The 26,196-nt window shown below is 42.5% G+C and overlaps 1 protein-coding gene across 1 annotated transcript in view; it reads left to right on the top strand.

The window, feature by feature from the left end:
* Window positions 1-1,666: 1,666 nt before the first annotated feature.
* The window catches only part of TCTE1 (t-complex-associated-testis-expressed 1), a 190,377-nt gene continuing 165,847 nt past the window's right edge, over window positions 1,667-26,196 (top strand). The window contains exon 1 of the mRNA XM_053712820.1: window positions 1,667-1,919. Within this exon, the coding sequence (XP_053568795.1) occupies window positions 1,667-1,919 (253 nt within the window). The remainder of the gene's footprint in view (window positions 1,920-26,196) is intronic.

Below are 26,196 nucleotides of genomic sequence, written 5' to 3'. Positions count from 1 at the left end.
AACTTCTGTCCCACAAATTCAAACATCGAATGGACAGGTTTCTAATCACCCGCAGATCATTGCGAATACTTTTGCCCAATATTTTCAAAAACTATACACTATACCGACACACGGTAACCCACTTGATTTAGCCTTAGATACCAATAATTTTTTGCAGGCCTGTAAACTACCTAAAATTGAGGAGGGAGACTTAGATAAGTTGAACGCGCGAATAACTACTCAAGAAGTGAAACAAGCAATCCGTAGTCTAAAGATTGGAAAGGCACCTGGTCCTGATGGCTACTCGGGTATTTTTTATAAAACACTTATGCAAGATATTAGCCCCATCTTAGTTACAATATTTAACCATATGCTAGAAGGTGGAGAGATCCCTAAGGAACTTCTAGAGGCTCGTATATCAGTGTTGCCTAAACCTGGAAAATGCAAGCAACTTTGTAAAAATTACAGACCTATCTTGTTAATTAACTTAGACATTAAATTGTTTACCAAAATCCTGGCAGTCAGGCTAAATGATATTCTCCCAAAACTTGTCCATCAGGACCAGGTGGGATTTATTCGCAACAGGGAGGCTCCAGATAACATTCGGAAGGTAATAGATCTCATAGATTACTCATCCAAGCAGGCTGTGCCTTCTCTGTTTCTTTCCCTGGATGCAGAGAAGGCATTTGACCGTGTAAGATGGGGCTATTTGGACTTAGTATTAAAACATATGGGCTTTACGGGAAATTTTTGTGCGGCTATTTCTACAATATATTCTAACCCTTCTGCCTTTATTAAAATAGCTGGGTATAAGTCTTCATCTATAACAATTCTTAATGGAACCAGGCAGGGCTGCCCTTTATCACCACTACTATTTGCACTATGCATCGAACCATTAGCAGCCAGCATCAGGCAAAACGTAGATATTACAGGCATTAAAATACAAGACCAGGAACATAAGATCAGCCTGTTTGCAGATGATGTTATTCTGTCTGTCACTAAACCTATGATCTCTCTCCCCCTAATATACTCGACTATTGGCAAATTTGCCAATATCTCGGGTTACAAGATTAATAATGATAAGTGTGAGGCTATTAGTGTACATCTTCCAGAACACACTAAAAAACTTTTAACACTGAATTTTGACTTTACTTGGTCTGACAGGGGCATGAAATACCTGGGCATTAACATTCCAAGCAATCTGGATTATCTATATAAACTAAACTACATACCTTTGTTCACGCACATTAAAAATTTACTATCCAGATGGAACAAGCTTAATATCTCCCTATATGGCAGATTGACTTCGGTCAAGATGACAGTTCTGCCTAAAATTCTATATCTTTTTCGGTCATTACCTATAAATGTACCCACCTCAACACTACAGAAAATACAAAAAGACATAATAGCTTTTATATGGAAATACCAAAGATCTAGAGTAAACAAACAAACCCTTAGTAGACATAAGGTGGGAGGAGGGATGGGGCTGCCGGATTTAACATCCTATTATTACGCAGCTAGAATGGCGCAATCCACCCTGTGGCATAATCATTTAGATAAAATCCAATGGGTACAGATAGAATCAGACATGATGAAGACATACCCTATTTATAAACTCTTGTGGTCTAAAAAAAAAGATAGACCCACTAATTGGAGATCCTTTATCACCATAGCACATACATTGATAATGTGGGACACCTTGACAACCAAATACCCCTTGCTTCAGAGGGGATCGAAAGCAACCCCGCTGGTAACGTTATCCACTAGTTATGACCAAGATACACAAGAGAAATGGGCAAACAAGGGACTATATCGAATTGCAGATGCTCTTGAGGGGACTAAGGTTATAACTTTCCATCAGTATGCTGAACTCAAAAGGTCGGGGGTTGCCAGTTGGTTTCACTACCTTCAGTTGAGAGCCAGGGTAGCTGAAGTTTTAGGTAACGATAAGATGTCTGCTAGTTCTTATGTAGAGAGGTTGTGCCTGGCCACCAGTAGGATTAGAGGAGCAATCTCCGACCTTTATATTCAATTCAATACACCTCCTAAGTTAAATAAATTACCATTCATGATAAAATGGGAGTCTGAATTAAATTTCACCTGGTCAGCAGAAAAGTGGTGTGACACTCTTAGGTCTGGTACTTCTTTTTCGATATGTGCCCATTTAAAAGAAAATTTCATAAAAGTGGCATTCCGATGGTACTTTCACCCCTCCAGAATACATAAGATTCAGGCTAACACAAATTGTTTACGAGGTTGCAATGAAAGAGGGACATACTCCCATATGTGGTGGCATTGCTGTCATGTAATTAATATATGGTCCCAAACGTCATCTCTTCTGAGTGAAATTTTGGAAAGACAAATTAATTTATCCCCTACTCAGGCACTGCTACATGAACCCCTACCAGGTCTGAATTCAAGAGTTAATAAATTAATAGCACTTATCTGTACGATAACTAAACTAAACATAGCTAGATACTGGAAGACATCGGTGCCATCATTTTTGTTAATCAAGAATAAGATTGATTTCTACTATCAGATGAGTAGTGCTTCTGCAGACATACTAGACAATAAGGAGCAATTTTTGAGGATATGGGAACCCTGGATAATGTACTCCGAAGCTAGAAATAGAAATAGACAGCAAAGATTTAGAACACCTGACTAAAACCAAAAGAGTTATGAAGTGGGTGCCCCCCTGCCTCTCCCGCTCCTGCCCAGCTTGTCTGGGTGGGTCACATCCCATTACCCTTCCCCTCCCTTTGGGATGTATCCAGTCTCCCCCGGGGCAGGGGGGGTGATAGATAGAGCACCATGGGTCTTCTTACTGGCTGGGTCCCCTCCTCCACAGGGTTTTGAGAGGTTATTACTGATAATAATATATTATGCTTAATTTGTGCTTTTGTATATGAGGTATGTGTAACCATGTTCAATGACTTAAAATTTAGCAGAGATGGAATTCTTTGTCAAATGTAAATTATACACTGTAAAACTCAATAAAAACTTTTGTTCATTAAAAAATGTATCACCAGAGGAATCTGACAAGGGGGAAGTTATGCCAACTAACTTTCCCCACGTGTCAGACCCTTTGACTCCCGCTTAAGGGACTCACGCTCAAATGGCGCCAAGTACATCTAGGGCGCCCATAGCGTTTACTTTACAAGACATGGCGGCAGTCATGGATAATACACTGTCAGCGGTATTAGCCAGACTACCTGAACTTAGAGGTAAGCGAGATAGCTCTGGGGTGAGACAAAATGCAGAGCATACTGACGCTTTAAGAACCATGTCTGATACTGCCTCACAATATGCAGAAGCTGAGGAAAGAGAGCTTCAGTCAATGGGTGATGTTAATGACTCAGGAAAGATACCTGATTCTAATATTTCTACATTTAAATTTAAGCTTGAACACCTCCGCGTGTTGCTTAGGGAGGTTTTAGCTGCTCTGAATGACTGTGATACCATTGCAGTGCCAGAGAAATTGTGTAGACTGGATAAATACTTTGCAGTGCAGGTGTGTACTGATGTTTTTCCAAATACCTAAAAGGTTTACATAAATTATTAATAAGGAATGGGATAGACCAGGTGTGCCGTTCTCTTCCCCTCCTATTTTTAGAAAAATGTTTCCAATAGACGCCACCACATGGGACTTATGGCAGACAGTCCCTAAGGTGGAGGGAGCAGTTTCTACTCTAGTTAAGCATACTACTATCCCTGTCGAGGACAGTTGTGGTTTTTTTTTTTTTTTTTTAGATCCAATGGATAAAAAAATTAGAGGTTACCTTAAGAAAATATTTATTCAACAAGGTTTTATCCTACAGCCCCTTGCATGCATTGCCCCTGTCACTGCTGCTGCGGCGTACTGGTTTGAGTCTCTGGAAGAGGCTTTACAGGTAGCGACTCCATTGGATGACATACTTGGCAAACTTAGAGCACTTAAGCTAGCCAATTCTTTTATTCTGATGCCATTGTTCATTTGACTAAACTAACGGCTAAGAATTCTGGTTTTGCTATACAGGCGCGCAGAGCGCTATGGCTTAGATCATGGTCAGCTGACGTGACTTCAAAATCTAAGCTACTTAACATTCCCTTCAAGGGGCAGACCCTATTCGGGCCTGGTTGAAGGAGATTATTGCTGATATCACTGGATGAAAAGGTCATGCCCTTCCTCATGACAGGTCCAAATCTAGGGCCAAACAGTCTAATTTTCGTGCCTTTCAAAACTTCAAGGCAGGTGCGGCATCAACTTCCTCTAATAATAAACAAGAGGGAACTTTTGCTGAATCCAAGACGGTCTGGAGACCAAACCTGACATGGAAAAAAGGTAAGCAGTTAAAAAAAGCCTGCTGCTGCCTCTAAGACAGCATGAAGGAACGGCCCCCTATCCGGGAACGGATCTAGTAGGGGGCAGACTTTCACTCTTTGCCCAGGCGTGGGCAAGAGATGTTCAGGATCCCTGGGCATTGGAAATTATATCCCAGGGATATCTTCTGGACTTCAAAGCTTCCCCCCCCAAAAGGGAGATTTCACCTTTCACAATTATCTGCACACCAGATAAAGAGAGACGCATTCTTACACTGTGTACGAGTCCTCCTAGTTATGGGAGTGATCCATCCAGTTCCAAAGGAGGAACAGGGACAGGGTTTTTACTCAAATCTGTTTGTGGTTCCCAAAAAAGAGGGAACCTTCAGACCAATTTTGGATCTAAAGATCTTAAACAAATTCCTCAAAGTTCCGTCGTTCAAGATGGAAACTATTCGTACCATCCTACCACTGATCCAGGAGGGTCAATATATGACTACAGTGGATCTAAAGGATGCTTATCTTCACATTCGATACACAAAGATCATCATCGGTTTCTCAGGTTTGCCTTTTAAGACAGGCATTACCAGTTGTAGCTCTTCCCTTGGGATTAGCTACAGCCCCAAGAATCTTTACAAAGGTTCTAGGGTCACTTATGGCGGTCCTAAGGCCGCGGGGCATAGCAGTAGCCCCTTATTTAGACGACATCCTGATACAGGCGTCAAACTTCCAAATTGCCAAGTCTCATACGGACGTAGTACTGGCATTTCTGTGGTTGCATGGGTGGAAAGTGAATGAGGAAAAGAGTTCTCTATCCCCACTCACAAGAGTTTCCTTTCTAGGGACTCTGATAGATTCTGTAGAAATGAAAATTTACCTGACGGACTCCAGGTTATCAAAGCTTCTAAATTCCTGCCGGGTTCTTCATTCCATTCCGCGCCCTTCGGTGGTTCAGTGTATGGAAGTAATCGGCTTAATGGTAGCGGCAATGGACATAGTGCCGTTTGCAAGCTTACATCTCAGACCGCTGAAACTATGCATGCTCAGTCAGTGGAGCGGGGATTACACAGATTTGTCCCCTCAACTGAATCTGGACCAAGAGACCAGGGATTCTCTTCTCTGGTGGCTATCTCGGGTCCATCTGTCCAAAGGACAATTGTTACGACAGATGCCAGCTTTCTAGGTTGGGGTGCAGTCTGGAACTCCCTGAAGGCTCAGGGATCGTGGACTCAGGAGGAGTCTCTCCTTCCATTTAATATTCTGGAACTAAGAGCGATATTCAAGGCTCTTCAGGCTTGGCCTCAGTTAGCAACTCTGAGGTACATCAGATTTCAGTCGGACAACATCACGACTGTAGCTTACATCAACCATCAAGGGGGAACGAGAAGTTCCCTAGAGATGTTAGTTTAAAAAATAATTCGCTGGGCAGAGATTCACTATTGCCACCTATCAGCTATCCCTATCCCAGGTGTAGAGCACTGGGAGGCGGATTTTCTAAGTCGTCAGACTTTTCATTCGGGAGAGTGGGAACTCTATCCGGAGGCATTTGCACAACTGATTCATCGTTGGGGCAAACCAGAACTGGATCTCATGGCGTCTCGCCAGAACGCCAAGCTTCCGTGTTACGGATCCAGGTCCAGGGATCCTAAGGCGACACTGATAGATGCTCTAGCAGCGCCCTGGTCTTTCAACCTGGCTTATGTGTTTCCACCGTTTCCTCTGCTCCCTCGACTGATTGCCAAGATCAAGCAGGAGAGAGCATCAGTGATTCTGATAGCACCTGCATGGCCACGCAGGACCTGGTATGCAGATCTAGTGGACATGTCATCCTTTCCACCATGGTCTCTGCCTCTGAAACAGGACCTTCTACTTCAGGGTCCTTTCAACCATCCAAATCTAATTTCTCTGAGGCTGACAGCCTGGAGATTGAACGCTTAATTTTATCAAAGCGTGGCTTCTCCGAGTCAGTTATTGATACCTTAAGACAGGCACGAAAGCCTGTCACCAGGAAAATTTACTATAAGGTATGGCATAGATATCTTTATTGGTGTGAATCCAAGGGTTACTCATGGAGTAAGGTCAGGATTGCTAGGATATTATCTTTTCTCCAAGAAGGTTTGGAAAAAGGATTGTCAGCTAGTTAAGCGTCTTACAATGTGATTCTCCTTATCTGATTTTTCATAAGGATAAGGTAGTCCTGCGTACCAAACCTGGGTTCTTACCTAAGGTGGTATCGAACAAGAATACCAATCAAGAGATTGTTGTTCCATCCTTGTGTTACACAATTTGGACGTGGTCCGTGCTTTAAAGTTTTACTTACAAGCTACTAAAGATTTTCGTCAAACATCTGCTTTGTTTGTTGTCTACTCTGGACAGAGGAGAGGTCAAAAGGCTTCGGCAACCTCTTTTTCTTTTTGACTAAGAAGCTTAATCCGCTTAGCCTATGAGACTGCTGGACAGCAACCTCCTGAAAGGATTACAGCTCATTCCACTAGAGCTGTGGCTTCCACTTGAGCCTTTAAAAATGAGGCTTCTTTTGATCAGATTTGCAAGGCGACGACTTGGTCTTCGCTTCATATTTTTTCAAAATTTTACAAATTTGATACTTTTGCTTCTTCTGGAGGCTATATTTGGGAGAAAGGTTTTACGGGCAGTGGTTCCTTCCATTTAAGTTCCTGCATTGTCCCTCCCTTCATCCGTGTACTTTAGCTTTGGTATTGGTATCCCACAAGTAATGGATGATCCGTGGACTGGATACACCTTACAAGAGAAAACACAATTTATGCTTACCTGATAAATTTATTTCTCTTGTGGTGTATCCAGTCCACGGCCCGCCCTGTCATTTTAAGGCAGGTCATTTTTAAATTTAAACTACAGTAACCACTGCACCCTATGGTTCCTCCTTTCACGGCTTGTTTTCGGGCGAATGACTGGCTATGACAGTTAGGGGAGGAGCTATATTACAGCTCTGCTGTGGGTGTCCTCTTGCAACTTCCTGTTGGGAATGAGAATATCCCACAAGTAATGGATGATCCGTGGACTGGATACACCACAAGAGAAATAAATTTATCAGGTAAGCATAAATTGTGTTTTTATCATGTAAGCATAAATTTCCTTTTCTTTTACAAGATATACCGAGTCCACGGGTTTCATCCTTTACTTGTGGGATACCAATACCAAAGCCTTAGGACACGGATGAAAGGGAGGGACAAACCTGGAACCTAAACTGAAGGCACCACTGCTTGAAGCACCTTTCTCCAAAAAATAGCCTCAGAAGAAGCAAAAGTATCAAATTTGTAAAATTTGGAAAAAGTATGAATGGAGGACCAAGTCGTAGCCTTACAAATCTGTTCAACAGAAGCATCATTTCTAGAAGCCCAAGTGGAAGCCACAGCTCTAGTGGAATGAGCTGTAATCTTTTCAGGGGGCTGCTGACCAGCAGTCTCATATGTCAGGCGGATGATGCTTCTCAGCCAAAAAGGGAGAGAGGTAGCTGTAGCATTTTGATCCCTACGCTTCCCAGAATAAACAACAAACAGGGAAGATGTTTGACGGAAAGCCTTGGTCGCTTGTAAATAAAATTTTAAAGAGCGAACCACATCCAAATTATGTAACAAACGTTCCTTCTTAGAGGAAGGATTAGGACACAAGGAAGGAACCACAATTTCCTGATTAATATTCTTATTTGAAACAACCTTAGGAAGGAGTCCAGGTTTTTTACGCAAAACCACCTTATCAGAATGGAATATAAGATAAGGGGAATCACATTGTAATGCAGAAAGCTCAGAAACTCTTTGAGCCGAAGAAATAGCAACTAAAAACAAAACTTTCCAAGATAATAATTTAATATCTATGGAATGCATGGGTTCAAACGGAACCCCTTGAAGAACATTAAGAACTAAATTCAAGCTCCATGGCGGAGCAATTGTTTTAAACACAGGCTTGATTCTGATTAAAGCCTGACAAAAAGCCTGAACATCTGGGACATCTGCCAGACGCTTGTGAAGCAAAATTGACAAAGCAGAAATTTGTCCCTTCAAGGAACTAGCTGATAATCCCTTCTCCAATCCTTCTTGGAGAAAAGACAAAATCCTAGGAATCTTAATCTTACTCCATGAGTAACCCTTGGATTCACACCAATTAAGATATTTCTCTTGTAAGGTGTATCCAGTCCACGGATTCATCCATTACTTGTGGGATATTCTCCTTCCCAACAGGAAGCTGCAAGAGGACACCCACAGCAGAGCTGTCTATATAGCTCCTGCCCTAACGGCCACTCCCAGTCATTCTCTTGCAGCTCTCGACAAGAAAGGAAGTATCAAGAGATATGTGGTGACTTAGTGTAGTTTATCTTTAATCAAAAGTTTATTTTTAAATGGTACCGGCGTTGTACTGTTTTTACCTCAGGCAGAAATTAGAAGAAGAGTTTTGCCTGAGGTTTTTTTATGATCTTAGCAGGTTGTAACTAAGGTCCACTGCTGTTCTCACACATAACTGGAGTATGGGAAAACTTCAGCTGGGGGAATGGCCTGCAGAATTAACTGCTCTGAGGTATGTTCAGTATATTTTTTTTCTAGAGAGATGATAAGGTCTAGAAAATGCTGTCAGTGCCTGATATATTTAAGGTAAGCCTGATTACAGTGATTTAACAAACAACTGGGATCCTGCTTGCAGCAAAGGGTACTTGCTCTTATTACTTAGTATGTAAAACGTTTGCATGATATATAAAAAACTTTTTTTTACTGAGGGTGATAAATCTTTATTTGGGGCCTAGTTTTCCACATGGCTGACTAGATTTCTCCTAGGAGTAGTTATTTATGGCCCTTTCACTTTGAGTGCATGGTGGGAGGGGCCTATTTTCGCGCTCTAATTGCGCAGTAGTTTTACATTCTGAGACATCCAGCTTCCCTGAAGGAGTCCCTTGACATATAGGACCTCTGTAAAGGGTTTTTGTGCCTACAAAAGTCGTTTTATGGCCAGGTAGGAACCACAGTAGAGCTGTGGCAGTTTGCTTGTGACTGTTTAACGGTTTTACCGTTTTTCTGATTCGTTTTTGAGCCTGAGGGGTTAATCATCCATTTGCAAGTGGGTGCAATGCTATTTTAGTCTATTATACACACTGTAAAAATTTCGTAGAGTTTACTGCTTTTTTTTAAATCAAAGTTTTTTTTTATTAAGGTATTTAGCTGGATTACAGTCATATCATAGTAACATAAATAGTAACTCCACAGAGTGAAAACAGTTTCAGATTTACATGACATAGTACAGATAAATAACTCCCAATATGCATCAGAATCTAAATAATTGAACTTGAATAAGGGGAACATATAGCATTTATAGTACTATGGAGTCCCTTCTCAGAACAGATATGTCATACTATAATTCTACCATAACATAACTTCATATATTGCTGAACTTGCAATGATACCTTACATTTTTTATTTAGTGTACTTTACTGTAGAACCTCTGTATTTCAAAAAAAAGTGCCTAATGGGATGATACTTGAAATTAAACTGGTTAACAGAAATAGCTAGCTATCTTAGCCAAAAGACATAATTCTTTTAGGAAATTGAAATTAAATTGCGGATCAATATCACAGAGGAATTCACTAATCTGAGTGAATTTAAATATATATAGTCATTTCACAATAACGTAAATAGTAACTCCACAGAGTGAAACCGGTTTCAGATTTACATGACATAATACAGATGAATAACTCCCAATATGCATCAGAATCAAAATAATTAAACTTGAATAAGGGGAACAATTAGTGCTTATAGGACTGTGGAGTCTCTTCTCAGAGCAGATATGTCATACAATAATTCTAACATAACATAGCTTCACATATTGTTGAACTTGCAATGATACCTTACATTCTTTATTTAGTGTACTTTACTGTAGAACCTCTGTAGCTCAGAAAAAGTGCCTAATGGAATGATATTTGAAATTAAACTGGTTAACATAAATAGCTAGCTATCTTAACTAAGAGGAACAATTCTTTTAGGAGGTTGAAATTAGATTGCGGATTAATACCGCAGAGGAATTCACTAATCTGAGTGAATTTAAAGAAAAAAGGGCCTTAATATAATACTCAATAGTAGGGGCAGGATGGAGTTATTTTAAACAAGACTCTACAACAAAGGACTAGTGTACTCTAATAGCCATATTTAGGAAGATGGATAATAAATAAGTCTAGGAGGGAATCAATGGGGTGGTGTGGTGAGAATATTAATATATCTCTGGCAGAAAAGGCATCTATTTTTAAAGTAGTGCTTAATGAGGAAATTGGCGGCTATAGGGGCTCACAAAAAAGACAACATCATAGCGCCTTGCAAGAAACCGGTATCTTGTACTTCTAATTTTATAGACTCTGATATGCACAGTTCTGGAGGCTTATCTATTCATAGAGCAAGTGGGTAGTTCAAAACTCATGGCAAGTGTGATAGGGAGTGAGGTATGCTAGAACACTAAAATCTTGGGGAGTATGTTATCTAAGTTAACATGGGGGAACTTACCGGGAAGGGATCTTTCAAAGGAAGGGGGAGGGCATGGACATCTGCATGACTCAAAGGCCATTAGAGGCTGCTACTGAAAACTAAGGTCACTGTGTTAGCTAAATATTATACTGTCACACAGCACTTACATCTAAATCAAGTTTAGTCCTATAATATACCTAAAAGAAACCACAGGATTCATAGGGGAGCTAAGATGTAATTGACATAACATAGTACACGAGGTATATGTTTCAGGCTGATCTAAATTCTCAGGGTGAATATGTGGAGTGCCTATACAGTTAGACTAAGCCCTGGGATAACATACTACAACTTCTGCTATGAAATTTAGGGAACAAGTGGAGTGGAAGGCTAAAAAAAAAAAAAAAAAAAAAAAAAAAAAAAAATGTCTCCAAAGATAGTTTCTAATGAAGTATCATAGATGTGATGAGCGTATGTAAGGATTTATACAGTCTGACCAAAGATTCCATCTAATGATAACTTTGTGTACAATTCTGCTAGTATTTTTCCCCTCACATAAGAGCATAATTAAATAGATATGTATTCATGTTAAGATGCAGCCTGTCAGCCCACCACACAGTAAGGCATATCAAACACTTCAACCAGGAAACAAATAACATATAATAATGCAAAAACAGATGCAAATGACCACATTCATAGGTTAACCCTTAATTTTGCGCATAACATGCATAACTAAATTGTTCCTGAGTCTAACCCACACCGGAGCGGCCCCGGTCTGATCCGCTACAAAATAGAACCCACTCTTTGCCGATTCTAGTGCCGAGGGCTATAGATACCCGGGAGAGCTCTGTCTTGAGCCCATCTGGTGTAATAGACATCAAAGTCTCTTTCTTCTCTTGCGATGACTCGGGGGCAGTGTGGTTCTGAAGAAACCCCAGGTGACCCGAGCAGGAGCCGGCCGCATCTCCCGACCAGGACACCGGAGATGAAAAGGAGCTTAGCATTTCCCCGCTTGAGGTTGGGATAGAGATAGATGGCTGAGGGCAAGTCAAACTTTCTGTGTCTGAGAGCAAAATGGTTCTCAAAGTCCCGGGTTCCTGTGAGGCTATATCGGAGTGGAGCAAATGGACTGCCATAGACGCCTCTGAAGTAGGTGCAAAGAGTCCTGTTGCAATATCGTCCGGGGTCGATATAAACTCATCCGGTCGACCGGAGGGGCTCCGATTGTCAAGTAGGTGATGCGTAGCTGGGTTAGGGGTAGCAAACTTAGCTTGTGGGGATCGGGCGCCATCTTGTATACGGGCCTCGATGATGCAAGCTTTGAGGCCGGCAAACCCAATGTCCATCCTCCGACCCAAATCTAAGAGCAGAGTTTCTATGGCAAGTTGTGGATCCTCCATCCTGCAAGTCAGCGTTGTAGATAGGCCCGTTATACCCGGAAGCCCGGGGGGGGGGGGTTAGATGATGAATTATAGGCCTTCTCCTTATCTAAGCCGGTATATGAAATAGAAGTTCAAGATGTGCAAGCTTTTAAAAGTAGAGTCCTCTGACTCAGAAAATTCTCCAGTTACACACTCGGGTTGCCAAACGTAGATCTCGAAAAGGCTGAAGGAGCTAATGCAGGATCAAATACAGAGAACGGCCAAGAAGTTGTTACTGGCTAGTTCAGGTCCTGGGTAATAGCAGAAGCTCATCTAAGTTCAGTTCAGGGTTGCCAGATAATAATTAGCAAATTGCTGTGAATAAAGGGTGAAATAATAGCAGTATAGCTTGTAGAACTTGTAAAATTAGATGTATAGCCCCAGGAGCTTCATGAAAAGCGACCGATCATGGCCTCTTCCTAGCCACGCCCCCCTTACTGCTTTTTTTCACTGTTTTGCAGTTTATGTGATTGTTTTTTTCCCTTAAAGGCACAGTACCGTTTTTATATTCTGCTTTATCACATTTATTAAAGTGTTTTCCAAGCTTGCTGGTCTCATTACTAGTCTGTTAAACATGTCTGACATAGAGGAAACTCCTTGTTCATTATGTTTAGAAGCCATTGTGGAACCCCCTCTTAGAATGTGTACCAAATGCACTGATCTTACTATAAATTTTAAAGACCATATTCTGGCTTTAAAAGATTTATCACCAGAGGAAATTGACAAGGGGGAAGTTATGCAGACTAACTCTCCCCACGTGTCAGAACCTATAACTCCCGCTCAAGGGACGCCAAGTACATCTAGCGCGCCCATTGCGTATACTTTACAAGACATGGCGGCAGTTATGAATCATACCCTTACAGAGGTATTGTCCAAACTGCCAGGGTTACAAGGAAAGCGAGACAGCTCTGGGGCTAGAACAAATACAGAGCTGTCTGACGCTTTAGTAGCTATGTCTGATATACCCTCACAATGTGCAGAAGCCGAAGAAGGAGAGCTTCTATCTGTGGGTGATTTTTCTGATTCAGGGAAGACACTTCAACCTGTTTCTGATATGTCTACATTTAAATTTAAACTTGAACACCTCCGCGTGTTGCTCAGGGAGGTTTTAGCAACTCTGGATGACTGTGACGCCATTGTAGTCCCAGAGAAATTGTGTAAGTTGGATAAATACTATGCAGTGCCTGTTTACACTGATGTTTTTCCAATCCCTAAGAGGTTTTCAGAAATTATTACTAAGGAATGGGATAGACCAGGTGTACCGTTCTCTCCCCCTCCTGTTTTTAAAAAGATGTTTCCTATAGATGCCGCTACATGGGACTTGTGGCAGACGGTCCCTAAGGTGGAGGGAGCAGTCTCTACCCTAGCAATCCCGGTCGAGGACAGTTGTGCTTTTCTAGATCCAATGGACAAAAAATTAGAGGGTTACCTTAAGAAAATTTTTATTCAACAAGGTTTTATTCTCCAGCCTCTTGCATGCATTGCCCCAGTCACTGCTGCTGCAGCTTTCTGGTTTGAGTCTCTAGAAGAGGCTCTACAGGTAGAAACCCCGTTGGATGATATCCTTGACAAGCTTAAAGCTCTTAAGCTAGTCAATTCATTTGTTTCTGACGCCGTTGTTCATTTAACCAAGCTAACGGCTAAAAACTCAGGTTTTGCTATTCAGGCGCGTAGGGCGCTATGGCTTAAATCCTTGTCAGCTGACGTTACTTCAAAGTCTAAGCTTCTCAACATTCCCTTCAAGGGGCAGACCCTATTTGGGCCTGGACTGAAGGAGATAATTTCTGATATTACTGGAGGAAAAGGTCACGCCCTTCCTCAGGATAGGTCCAACAAATGAGGACCAAACAGACTAATTTTCGTTTCTTTCGAAACTTCAAGAGTGGCGCAGCTTCAACTTCCTCTAATACAAAACAAACAAGAGGGAAATTTTGCCCAGTCCAAGCCGGTCTGGAGACCTAACCAGGCTTGGAACAAAGGAAAGCAGGCCAAAAAACCTGCTGCTGCCTCTAAAACAGCATGAAGGATCAGCCCCCGATCCGGAAACGGATCTAGTAGGGGGCAGACTTTCTCTCTTCGCCCAGGCTTGGGCAAGAGATGTCCAGGATCCCTGGGCGTTGGAAATTGTGTCCCAGGGATATCTTCTGGACTTCAAAGCTTCTTCCCCAAAAGGGAGATTTCACCTCTCACAATTATCTGCAAACCAGATAAAGAGAGAGGCATTCTTACATTGTGTTTAAGACCTCCTAGTTATGGGAGTGATCCACCCAGTTCTAAAGGAGGAACAGGGGCAAGGCTTCTATTCAAATCTGTTTGTAGTTCCCAAGAAAGAGGGAACCTTCAGACCAATCTTAGATCTCAAGATCCTAAACAAATTTCTCAGGGTCCCATCCTTCAAGATGGAGACTATTCGAACCATCCGGGGACTTAAAGGATGCTTATCTTCACATTGCGATACACAGAGATCATCATCGGTTTCTCGGGTTCGCCTTCCTAGACAGGCATTACCAGTTTGTGGCTCTTCCCTTTGGGTTAGCTATGGCACCAAGAATCTTTACAAAGGTTCTAGGGTCACTCCTAGCGGTCCTAAGGCCGTGGGGTATAGCAGTAGCCCCTTACCTAGATGACATTCTGATACAGGCGTCGAATTTTCAAATCGCCAGGTCCCATACGGACATTGTTCTGGCATTCCTGAGGTCTCATGGGTGGAAGGTAAACGAAAAAAAGAGTTCTCTATCCCCTCTCAGAAGAGTTTACTTCCTAGGAACTCTGATAGATTCTGTAGAAATGAAGATTTACCTGACAGAGGCCAGGTTGTCAAAACTTCTAAATTCCTGCCGTGTTCTTTATTCTACTTCTCGCCCTTCAGTGGCTCAGTGTATGGAAGTAATCGGCTTAATGGTAGCGGCAATGGACATAGTGCCGTTTGCCCGCCTACATCTCAGACTGCTGCAACTTTGCATGCTCAGTCAGTGGAATGGGGATTACACAGATTTGTCCCCTCTACTAAATCTGGATCAAGAGTCCAGGGATTCTCTTCTCTGGTGGCTATCTCGGGTCCATCTGTCCAAGGGTATGACCTTCCGCAGGCCAGATTGGACAATAGTAACGACAGATGCCAGCCTTCTGGGCTGGGATGCAGTCTGGAACTCCCTGAAGGCTCAGGGCTCGTGGACTCAGGAGGAGGCACTCCTTCCGATAAACATTCTGGAACTAAGAGCGATATTCAATGCTCTTCAGGCTTGGCCTCAGCTTGCTGCGGTTAGGTTCATCAGATTTCAGTCGGACAATATCACGACTGTAGCCTACATCAACAATCAAGGGGGAGCAAGGAGTTCCCTAGCAATGTTGGAGGTTTCAAAAATAATTCTATGGGCAGAGGTTCACTCTTGCCATCTATCAGCTATCCATATCCCAGGAGTAGAGAACTGGGAGGCGGATTTTCTAAGTCAGCAGACTTTTCATCCGGGGGAGTGGGAACTCCATCTGGAGGTATTTGCACAGTTGATTTAACTTTGGGGCAAACCAGAACTGGATCTCATGGCGTCTCGTCAGAACACCAAGCTTCCTTGTTACGGATCCAGGTCCAGGGATCCCAAGGCAGCGCTGATAGATGCTCTAGCAGCGCCTTGGTCCTTCAACCTGGCTTATGTGTTTCCACCGTTTCCTCTGCTCCCTCGTCTGATTGCCAAGATCAAGCAGGAGAGAGCTTCAGTGATTTTGATAGCACCTGCGTGGCCACGCAGGACTTGGTATGCAGATCTGGTGGACATGTCATCCCTTCCACCATGGACTCTGCCGCTGAGGCAGGACCTTCTACTTCAGGGTCCTTTCAACCATCCAAATCTAATTTCTCTGCGTCTGACTGCTTGGAGATTGAACGCTTGATTTTCTCAAAGCATGGTTTCTCTGAGTCGGTCATTGATACCTTAATTCAGGCTCGAAAGCCGGTCACCAGGAAAAATCTATCATAAGATATGGTGTAGATATCTTCATTGGTGTGAATCCAAAGGTTACTCATGGAGTAAGGTCAGGATTCCTAGGATATTATCTTTTCTCCAAGAAGAATTGGAGAAGGGATTGTCAGCTAGTTCCTTAAAGCGAATAGTCAGACGAGCCAGAATCAGGAACAAGGAAAACAGCAGAGTCAGGAACAAGCCAGGGATCAGGAACCAGGAGGGACGTCAGGCAGCCAGGTAATACACAGGAACTCTCACAAACAGGTCTGAGACAACGCAAAGGCAAAGCATACTGAACAGAGGCGCTTTAAATAATAAGTGATGACATCACAATTCTGAGACTGCATCCTGTCTCACATGGATGATGCACACCAGTCTGGCCATAAAAGGAAGTGCAGGAAATTAGCAGCATCCGTCACAATGCACCATAGTCAGAAAGAGAGGTGAGTAAAATCGCTGCCAGCAGCACATGGCAAACACAACAGGAAGAAAACCCTGACAATAAGGGGGAAATCTCAGACTCTGTCTGTGTAATTCCTTTATTTAATGCTGAAGTTGTTTCTTTCAGTTTAAGCTTGAACACCTCCGTTTGCTACTTAAGGAGGTTTGTGCTACTCTTGATGACTCCAGCATCACTGGCGTAGTTAATTTAATATACTATACAAGAATTTGACGTGCCTTTCATGGTAGAAGCTTTTTCTGTACCAGATAGGGCTACAAAGATTGGATAGGGAGAAACTGGGTACCCCCTTTTCTCCAAATAGAGCAGACCCTATCAAGGGCTCTGGCGATTCCTTGGACCTTCAGTCTAATATACCTATTTCCTCCGTTTACTCTTTTTCCTCGTGTCATTGCTCGAATCAAGCAGGAGAGGGCATCAGTGATTCTCATAGCACCAGCTTAGCCTCGCAGGATTTGGTATGCAGATCTGGTGGACATGTCATCTCTGCCACTTTGGAGTCTTCCAGTGAGGAAGGACCTTCTAATACAGAGGCCCTTGGAGATTGAACGCTTAATTTCATCCAAGCGGGGCTTTTCTGACTCAGTCATAGAGACCATGATTCAGGCTCGTTAACCTGTATAGAAAGATTTACCATAAGATATGGCGTAAATATCTCTACCGGTGTGAATCCAAGGATTACTCATGGAGTAGAGTTAGGATTCCTAGAATTTTGTCTCTTCTCCAAGAGGGTTTGGAAAAAGGATTATCGACAAGTTCCCTAAAGGGTCAAATCTCTGCCTTATCTAATTTGTTACACAAACCTCTGGCAGTTGTTTCAGATGTACAATCATTTTGTCAGGATCAGTCCTGTGTTCAAACCAATTACTCCTCCATGGAGTATGAATTTAGTTCTTAAAGTTCTTCAAGGGGCTCCGTTTGAGCCTATGCATTCCTTGCCTTATTTTTCATTCAGATAAGGTAGTTGTACGTACTTAATTAGGATTTCTTCCTAAAGTAGTTTCTGATCGGAACATTAATCAGGAGATTGTTGTTCCTTCTTCGTGTCCTAATCCTACTTTTCAGAAGGAACGGATTCTGCTCAATTTGGACGTGGTTCGTGCTTTAAAGTTTTACCTTCAGACGACTAAGGATTTTCGTCAGTCTCCTGCATTGTTTGTATTTCTCTTGTTAAAGGGACACTGTACCCAAAAATTTTCTTTCGTGATTCAGATTGAGCATGAAATTTTAAGCAACTTTCTAATTTACTCCTATTATCAAATTTTCTTCATTCTCTTGGTATCTTTATTTGAAATGCAAGAATGTAAGTTTAGATGCCGGCCCATTTTTGGTGAACAACCAGGGTTGTCCTTGCTGATTGGTGGATAAATTCTTCCACCAATAAAAAACTGCTGTCCAGAGTACTGAAACCAAAAAAAGCTTAGATGCCTTCTTTTTCAAATAATGATAGCAAGAGAACGAAGAAAAATTGATAATAGGAGTAAATTAGAAAGTTGCTTAAAATTGCATGCTCTTTCTGAATTACAAAAGAAAAAATTTGGGTACAGTGTCCCTTTAAGTGTATTCAGTCCACGGATCATCCATTACTTATGGGATATATTCCCTTCCCAACAGGAAGTTGCAAGAGGATCACCCAAAGCAGAGCTGCTATATAGCTCCTCCCATCCACGTCATATCCAGTCATTCTCTTGCAACTCTCAACATAGTAGGAAGGTGTGAGAGGAGTGTGGAGTTTTTATACTTAATTATTTCTTCAATCAAAAGTTTGTTATTTTTAAATGGCACCGGAGTGTGCTGTTTTTTCTCTCAGGCAGTATTTAGAAGAAGAATCTGCCTGCGTTTTCTATGATCTTAGCAGAAGTAACTAAGATCCACTGGCTGTTCTCGCACATTCTGAGGAGTGGGGTAACTTCAGAAAGGGGAATAGCATGCGGGGTTCCCTGCAGATGAGGTATGTGCAGTAAAATATTTTTTCTAAGGAATGGAATTGACTAGAAAATACTGCTGATACCGATGTAATGTAAGTACAGCCTTAAATGCAGTAGTAGTGACTGGTATCAGGCTGATGAATGTATGTGCAGTAAAGTAATTTTCTAAGGAATGGAATTTGACTAAGAAAATGCTGTTAATACTGAAGTAATATATGAGCCTTAACTGCAGTAGAAGCGACTGGTAGCAGGCTTATTGATAAGACTACATAACTTAAAATGTATGTTTAAAACGTTTACTGGCATGTTATTCGTTTTTGTGAGGTACTTTGGTGATAAATCTTTTGGGGCATGATTTTTTCCACATGGCTGACGTATATTTCTGCATAGAAAAGGTTAACTGAGTTTTCCCACTGTTGTAATATGAGTGGGAGGGGCCTATTTTAGCGCTTTTTTGCGCAGTAAAAATTCAGTCACAGTCTTCCTGCTTCTTCCTCCTTGATTCAGGACGTCTCTAGAGATCTCAGGGGTCTTCAAAATTCATTTTGAGGGAGGTAATCAGTCACAGCAGACCTGTGACAGTGTGTTTGACTGTGATAAAAACGTTAATTGTTAAATTGATGATCCGTTTTGGGTATTAAGGGGTTAAACATCCATTTGCTAGTGGGTGCAATACTTTGCTAACTTAATACATTTACTGTGAAAATTTGGTTGCTATAACTGATTTGGTTCATTGTTATTTCAACTGTGACAGTTTTTTTGTGCTTCTTAAAGGCGCAGTAGCGTTTTTTATATTGCTTGTAAACTTATTTGAAAGGATTTTCCAAGCTTGCTAGTCTCATTGCTAGTTTGTTTAAACATGTCTGACACAGATGAATCTGTTTGTTCACTATGTTTGAAAGCCAATGTGGAGCCCCATAGAAATATGTGTAGATGCCAGCCTTCTAGGTTGGGGCGCAGTCTGGAACTCCCTGAAGGCTCAGGGATTATGGACTCAGGAGGAGAAACTCCTCCCAATAAATATTCTGGAGTTGAGAGCAATATTCAATGCTCTTCTAGCTCGACTGTGGCTTACATCAACCATCAAGGGGGAACCAGGAGTTCCCTAGCGATGTTAGAAGTCTCAAAGATAATTCGCTGGGCAGAGTCTCACTCTTGCCACCTGTCAGCGATCTACATCCCAGGCGTGGAGAACTGGGAGGCGGACTTTCTAAGTCGCCAGTCTTTTCATCCGGGGGAGTGGGAACTTCATCCGGAGGTCTTCGCTCAACTGATTCATTGTTGGGGCAAACCAGAACTGGATCTCATGGCGTCTCGCCAGAACGCCAAGCTTCCTTGTTACGGATCCAGGTCCAGGGACCCGGGAGCGGCGCTGATAGATGCTCTAGCAGCCCCTTGGGTTTTCAACATGGCTTATGTATTTCCACCATTTCCGCTGCTACCTCGACTGATTGCCAAGATCAAACAGGAGAGAGCATCGGTGATTCTGATAGCGCCTGCGTGGCCACGCAGGACCTGGTATGCAGACCTAGTGGACATGTCGTCCTGTCCACCATGGTCTCTGCCTCTGAGGCAGGACCTTCTAATACAAGGTCCTTTCAACCATCCAAATCTAATTTCTCTGAGGCTGACTGCATGGAGATTGAACACTTGATCCTATCAAAGCGTGGCTTCTCGGAGTCAGTTATTGATACCTTAATACAGGCACGGAAGCCTGTTACCAGAAAAATTTACCATAAGATATGGCGTAAATATTTATATTGGTGCGAATCCAAGAGTTACTCATGGAGTAAGGTTAGGATTCCTAGGATATTGTCCTTTCTACAAGAGGGTTTAGAAAAGGGCTTATCTGCTAGTTCGTTAAAGGGACAGATTTCTGCTCTGTCTATTCTCTTACACAAACGTCTGGCAGAAGTTCCAGACGTCCAGGCTTTTTGTCAGGCTTTGGCTAGGATTAAGCCTGTGTTTAAGACTGTTGCTCCTCCGTGGAGCTTAAACTTGGTTCTTAAAGTTCTTCAAGGGGTTCCGTTTGAACCCCTTCATTCCATTGATATTAAGCTTTTATCTTGGAAAGTTCTGCTTTTGATGGCTATTTCCTCGGCTCAAAGAGTCTCTGAGTTATCTGCCTTACATTGTGATTCTCCTTATCTGATTTTCCATTCAGACAAGGTAGTTCTGCGTACTAAACCTGGGTTTTTACCTAAGGTAGTTTCTAACAGGAATATCAATCAGGAGATTGTTGTTCCATCATTATGTCCTAATCCTTCTTCAAAGAAGGAACGACTTTTGCGTAATCTGGACGTAGTCCGTGCCCTGAAGTTCTATTTACAGGCAACTAAAGATTTTCGTCAAACTTCTTCCCTGTTTGTCGTGTACTCTGGACAGAGGAGAGGTCAAAAAGCTTCGGCAACCTCTCTCTCCTTTTGGCTTCGTAGCATAATACGTTTAGCCTATGAGACTGCTGGACAGCAGCCCCCTGAAAGAATTACAGCTCATTCCACTAGAGCTGTGGCTTCCACCTGGGCCTTTAAGAATGAGGCCTCTGTTGAACAGATTTGCAAGGCTGCGACTTGGTCTTCGCTTCACACTTTTTCAAAATTTGACAAATTTGACACTTTTGCTTCTTCGGAGGCTGTTTTTGGGAGAAAGGTTCTACAGGCAGTGGTTCCTTCCGTTTAAGTTCCTGCCTTGTCCCTCCCATCATCCGTGTACTTTAGCTTTGGTATTGGTATCCCATAAGTAATGGATGATCCGTGGACTGAATACACTTAACAAGAGAAAACATAATTTATGCTTACCTGATAAATTTATTTCTCTTGTAGTGTATTCAGTCCACGGCCTGCCCTGTCTTTTTTAAGGCAGATCTAAATTTTAATTAAAACTCCAGTCACCACTGCTCCCTATGGTTTCTCCTTTCTTGTCTTGTTTCGGTCGAATGACTGGATATGACGTGGAGGGGAGGAGCTATATAGCAGCTCTGCTTTGGGTGATCCTCTTGCAACTTCCTGTTGGGAAGGGAATATATCCCATAAGTAATGGATGATCCGTGGACTGAATACACTACAAGAGAAATAAATTTATCAGGTAAGCATAAATTATGTTTTCTCTTGTTAAGTGTAGTCAGTCCACGGGTCATCCATTACTTATGGAATATATCTCTTCCTAACAGGAAGCTGCAAGAGGATCACCCAGCAGAGCTTGCTACATAGCTCCTCCCCTCACATGTCATATTCAGTCATTCTCTTGCAGCCTAACTAGATAGGTCGCTGTGAGAGGTCTGTGGTGTTTTTTAACTTAGTTTATTTCTACAATCAAAAGTTTGTTATTTTAAATGGCACCGGAGTGTGCTGTTTATTTTCAGGCATCATTAGAAGAAGAATCTGCCTGAGTTTTCTATGATCTTAGCAGACGTAACTAAGATCCACTGGCTGTTCTCATCTGAGGAGTGAGGTAACTTCAGAGAAGGGGAATAGCATGCAGGGCCCCCCTGCAAATGAGGTATGTGCAGTAATTATTTTTCTGAGGAATGGAATTGACTGAGAAAATACTGCTGATACCAATGTAAAGTAAGTTCAGCCTTAAATGCAGTGATAGCGACTGGTATTAGGCTGATGAGTGTGTGTACACTGAATGTATTTTTCTAAGGAATGGAATTGACTGAAAATACTGTTAATACTGAAATAATGTATGAGCCTTAACTGCAGTAAAAGCGACTGGTAGCAGGCTTATTAATAACACTTCATAACTTTTCAAATGTATGTTTAAAACATTTACTGGCTTGTTAATCGTTTTTTGTGAGGTACTTGGTGATAAAACTTATTGGGGCATGATTTTTACCACATGGCCATCTTTGTTTTCTGCATAGAAACAGTTTTCTGAGCTTCCCCACTGTTGTAATATGAGTGGGAGGGGCCTATTTTAGCGCTTTTTTGCGCAGAAAAAATTCAGTCACAATCTGTCTACTTCATCCTCCATGATCCAGATCGTCTCTAGAGAGCTCAGGGGTCTTCAAAATATTGCTAGGGGAGGTATTAGCGGCTCTGAATGATTGTAACACGGTTGCAATTCCAGAAAAATTATGTAGGTTGGATAGATACTATGCGGTACCGGTGTGTACTGACGTGTTTCCTATACCTAAAAGGCTTACAGAGATTATTAGCAAGGAGTGGGATAGACCTGGTGTGCCCTTTTCCCCTCCTCCCATATTTAGGAAAATGTTTCCTATAGACGCCACCACACAAGACTTATGGCAGACGGTCCCTAAGGTGGAGGGAGCAGTTTCTACTTTAGCTAAGCGTACCACTATCCCGGTGGAGGATAGTTGTGCCTTTTCAGATCCAATGGATAAGAAATTAGAGGGTTACCTTAAGAAAATGTTTGTTCAACAAGGTTTTATCTTACAGCCCCTTGCATGCATTGCGCCTGTCACTGCTGCGGCGGCATTCTGGTTTGAGTCTCTGTAAGAGGCCATTCGCACAGCTCCATTGGATGAAATTATGAACAAGCTTAAAGCACTTAAGCTAGCTAACGCATTTGTTTCTGATGCCATCGTACATTTAACCAAACTTACGGCTAAGAACTCCGGATTCGCCATCCAAGCGCGCAGAGCGCTATGGCTTAAATCCTGGTCAGCTGACGTGACTTCTAAATCTAAATTGCTTAATATTCCTTTCAAAGGGCAGACCTTATTCGGGCCCGGCTTGAAAGAAATTATAGCTGACATTACGGGAGGTAAGGGCCATGCTCTACCTCAGGACAGGGCCAAATCAAAGGCCAAACAGTCTAATTTTCGTGCCTTTCGTAACTTCAAGGCTGGAGCAGCATCAACTTCCTCCGCTCCAAAACAGGAAGGAGCTGTTGCTCGTTACAGGCAGGGCTGGAAAGTTAACCAGTCCTGGAACAAGGGCAAGCAGGCCAAGAAACCTGCTGCTGCCCCCAAGACAGCATGAAGAGAGGGCCCCCTATCCGGAAACGGATCTAGTGGGGGGCAGACTTTCTCTCTTCGCCCAGGCTTGGGCAAGAGATGTCCAGGATCCCTGGGCGTTGGAGATCATATCTCAGGGATATCTCCTGGACTTCAAAACTTCTCCTCCACGAGGGAGATTTCATCTTTCAAGGTTATCAGCAAACCAAATAAAGAAAGAGGCGTTTCTACGCTGTGTACAAGACCTTTTACTAATGGGGGTGATCCACCCAGTTCCGCGGACGGAACACGGGCAGGGATTCTATTCAAATCTATTTGTGGTTCCCAAGAAAGAGGGAACCTTCAGACCAATCTTGGACTTAAAAATCCTAAACAAATTTCTAAGAGTTCCATCATTCAAAATGGAAACTATTCGAACCATCCTTCCCATGATCCAAGAGGGTCAGTACATGACCACAGTGGATTTAAAGGATGCCTACCTTCACATACCGATTCACAAGGATCATTATCGGTACCTAAGATTTGCTTTCCTAGACAGGCATTACCAGTTTGTAGCTCTTCCCTTCAGATTAGCTACGGCTCCAAGAATCTTTACAAAAGTTCTGGGCTCACTTCTGGCGGTACTAAGACCGCGAGGCATAGCGGTGACTCCGTACCTAGACGACATTCTGATACAAGCGTCAAGTTTTCAAACTGCCAAGTCTCATACAGAGATAGTTCTGGCATTTCTGAGGTCGCATGGGTGGAAGGTGAACGTGGAAAAGAGTTCTCTATTACCACTTACAAGAGTTCCCTTTCTAGGGACTCTTATAGATTCTGTAGAGATGAAAATTTACCTGACAGAGGCCAGGTTATCAAAACTTCTAAATGCTTGCCGTGTCCTTCATTCCATTCTACACCCGTCAGTAGCTCAGTGCATGGAAATAATCGGCTTAATGGTAGCGGCAATGGACATAGTACCATTTGCGCGCCTGCATCTCAGACCGCTGCAATTGTGCATGCTAAGTCAGTGGAACGGGGATTACTCAGATTTGTCCCCCCCTACTAAGTCTGGATCAAGAGACCAGAGATTCTCTTCTATGGTGGCTCTCTCGGCCACATCTGTCCAAGGGGATGACCTTTCGCAGGCCAGATTGGACGATTGTAACAACAGACGCCAGCCTTCTAGGCTGGGGCGCAGTCTGGAACTCCCTGAAAGCTCAGGGATTATGGACTCAGGAGGAGAAACTCCTCCCAATAAATATTCTGGAATTAAGAGCAATATTCAATGCTCTCCTAGCTTGGCCTCAGTTAGCAACTCTGAGGTTCATCAGATTTCAGTCGGACAACATCACGACTGATGTCAAAACATCCAAATCTAATTTCTCTGAGGCTGACTGCATGGAGATTGAACGCTTGATTCTATCAAAGCGTGGCTTCTCGGAGTCGGTTATTGATACCTTAATACAGGCTAGGAAGCCTGTTACCAGAAAAATTTACCATAAGATATGGCGTAAATATTTATATTGGTGCGAATCCAAGAGTTACTCATGGAGTAAGGTTAGGATTCCTAGGATATTGTCCTTTCTACAAGAGGGTTTAGAAAAGGGCTTATCTGCTAGTTCGTTAAAGGGACAGATTTCTGCTCTGTCTATTCTTCTACACAAACGTCTGGCTGAAGTTCCAGACGTTCAGGTTTTTTGTCAGGCTTTAACTAGGATTAAGCCTGTGTTTAAGACTGTTGCTCCGCCGTGGAGCTTAAACTTAGTTCTTAATGTTCTTCAAGGCGTTCCATTTGAACCCCTTCATTCCATTGATATCAAGCTGTTATCCTGGAAGGTTTTGTGTTTGATGGCTATTTCCTCGGCTCGAAGAGTCTCTGAGTTATCTGCCTTACATTGTGATTCTCCTTATCTGATTTTTCATTCAGACAAGGTAGTTCTGCGTACTAAACCTGGGTTCTTACCTAAGGTAGTTACTAACAGGAATATCAATCAAGAGATTGTTGTTCCATCACTGTGTCCTAACCCTTCTTCAAAGAAGGAACGACTTTTGCATAATTTGGACGTAGTCCGTGCCCTGAAGTTCTATTTGCAGGCAACTAAAGATTTTCGTCAAACTTCTTCCCTGTTTGTCGTTTACTCTGGACAGAGAAGAGGTCAAAAGGCTTTGGCTACCTCTCTCTCTTTTTGGCTTCGTAGCATAATACGTTTAGCCTATGAGACTGCTGGACAGCAGCCTCCTGAAAGGATTACAGCTCATTCTACTAGAGCTGTGGCTTCCACCTGGGCCTTTAAAAATGAGGCCTCTGTTGAACAGATTTGCAAGGCTGCGACTTGGTCTTCGCTTCACACCTTTTCAAAATTTTACAAATTTGACACTTTTGCTTCTTCTGAGGCTATTTTTGGGAGAAAGGTACTTCAGGCAGTGGTTCCTTCTGTTTAATGTTCCTGCCTTGTCCCGCCCTTCATCCGTGTACTTTAGCTTTGGTATTGGTATTCCATAAGTAATGGATGACCCGTGGACTGACTACACTTAACAAGAGAAAACATAATTTATGCTTACCTGATAAATTTATTTCTCTTGTAGTGTAGTCAGTCCACGGCCCGCCCTGTCTTTAAGGCAGACCTAAATTTTAATTAAACTCCAGTCACCACTGCACCCTATGGTTTCTCCTTTCTCGTCTGCTTTGGTCGAATGACTGAATATGACATGTGAGGGGAGGAGCTATGTAGCAAGCTCTGCTGGGTGATCCTCTTGCAGCTTCCTGTTAG

This window comes from Bombina bombina, chromosome 4, assembly GCF_027579735.1.
Source record: "Bombina bombina isolate aBomBom1 chromosome 4, aBomBom1.pri, whole genome shotgun sequence".
In the NCBI taxonomy this organism is placed as follows: domain Eukaryota; kingdom Metazoa; phylum Chordata; class Amphibia; order Anura; family Bombinatoridae; genus Bombina; species Bombina bombina.
Note: the sequence above shows the minus strand (reverse complement) of the source record. Positions and strands in the feature narration are given on the sequence as shown.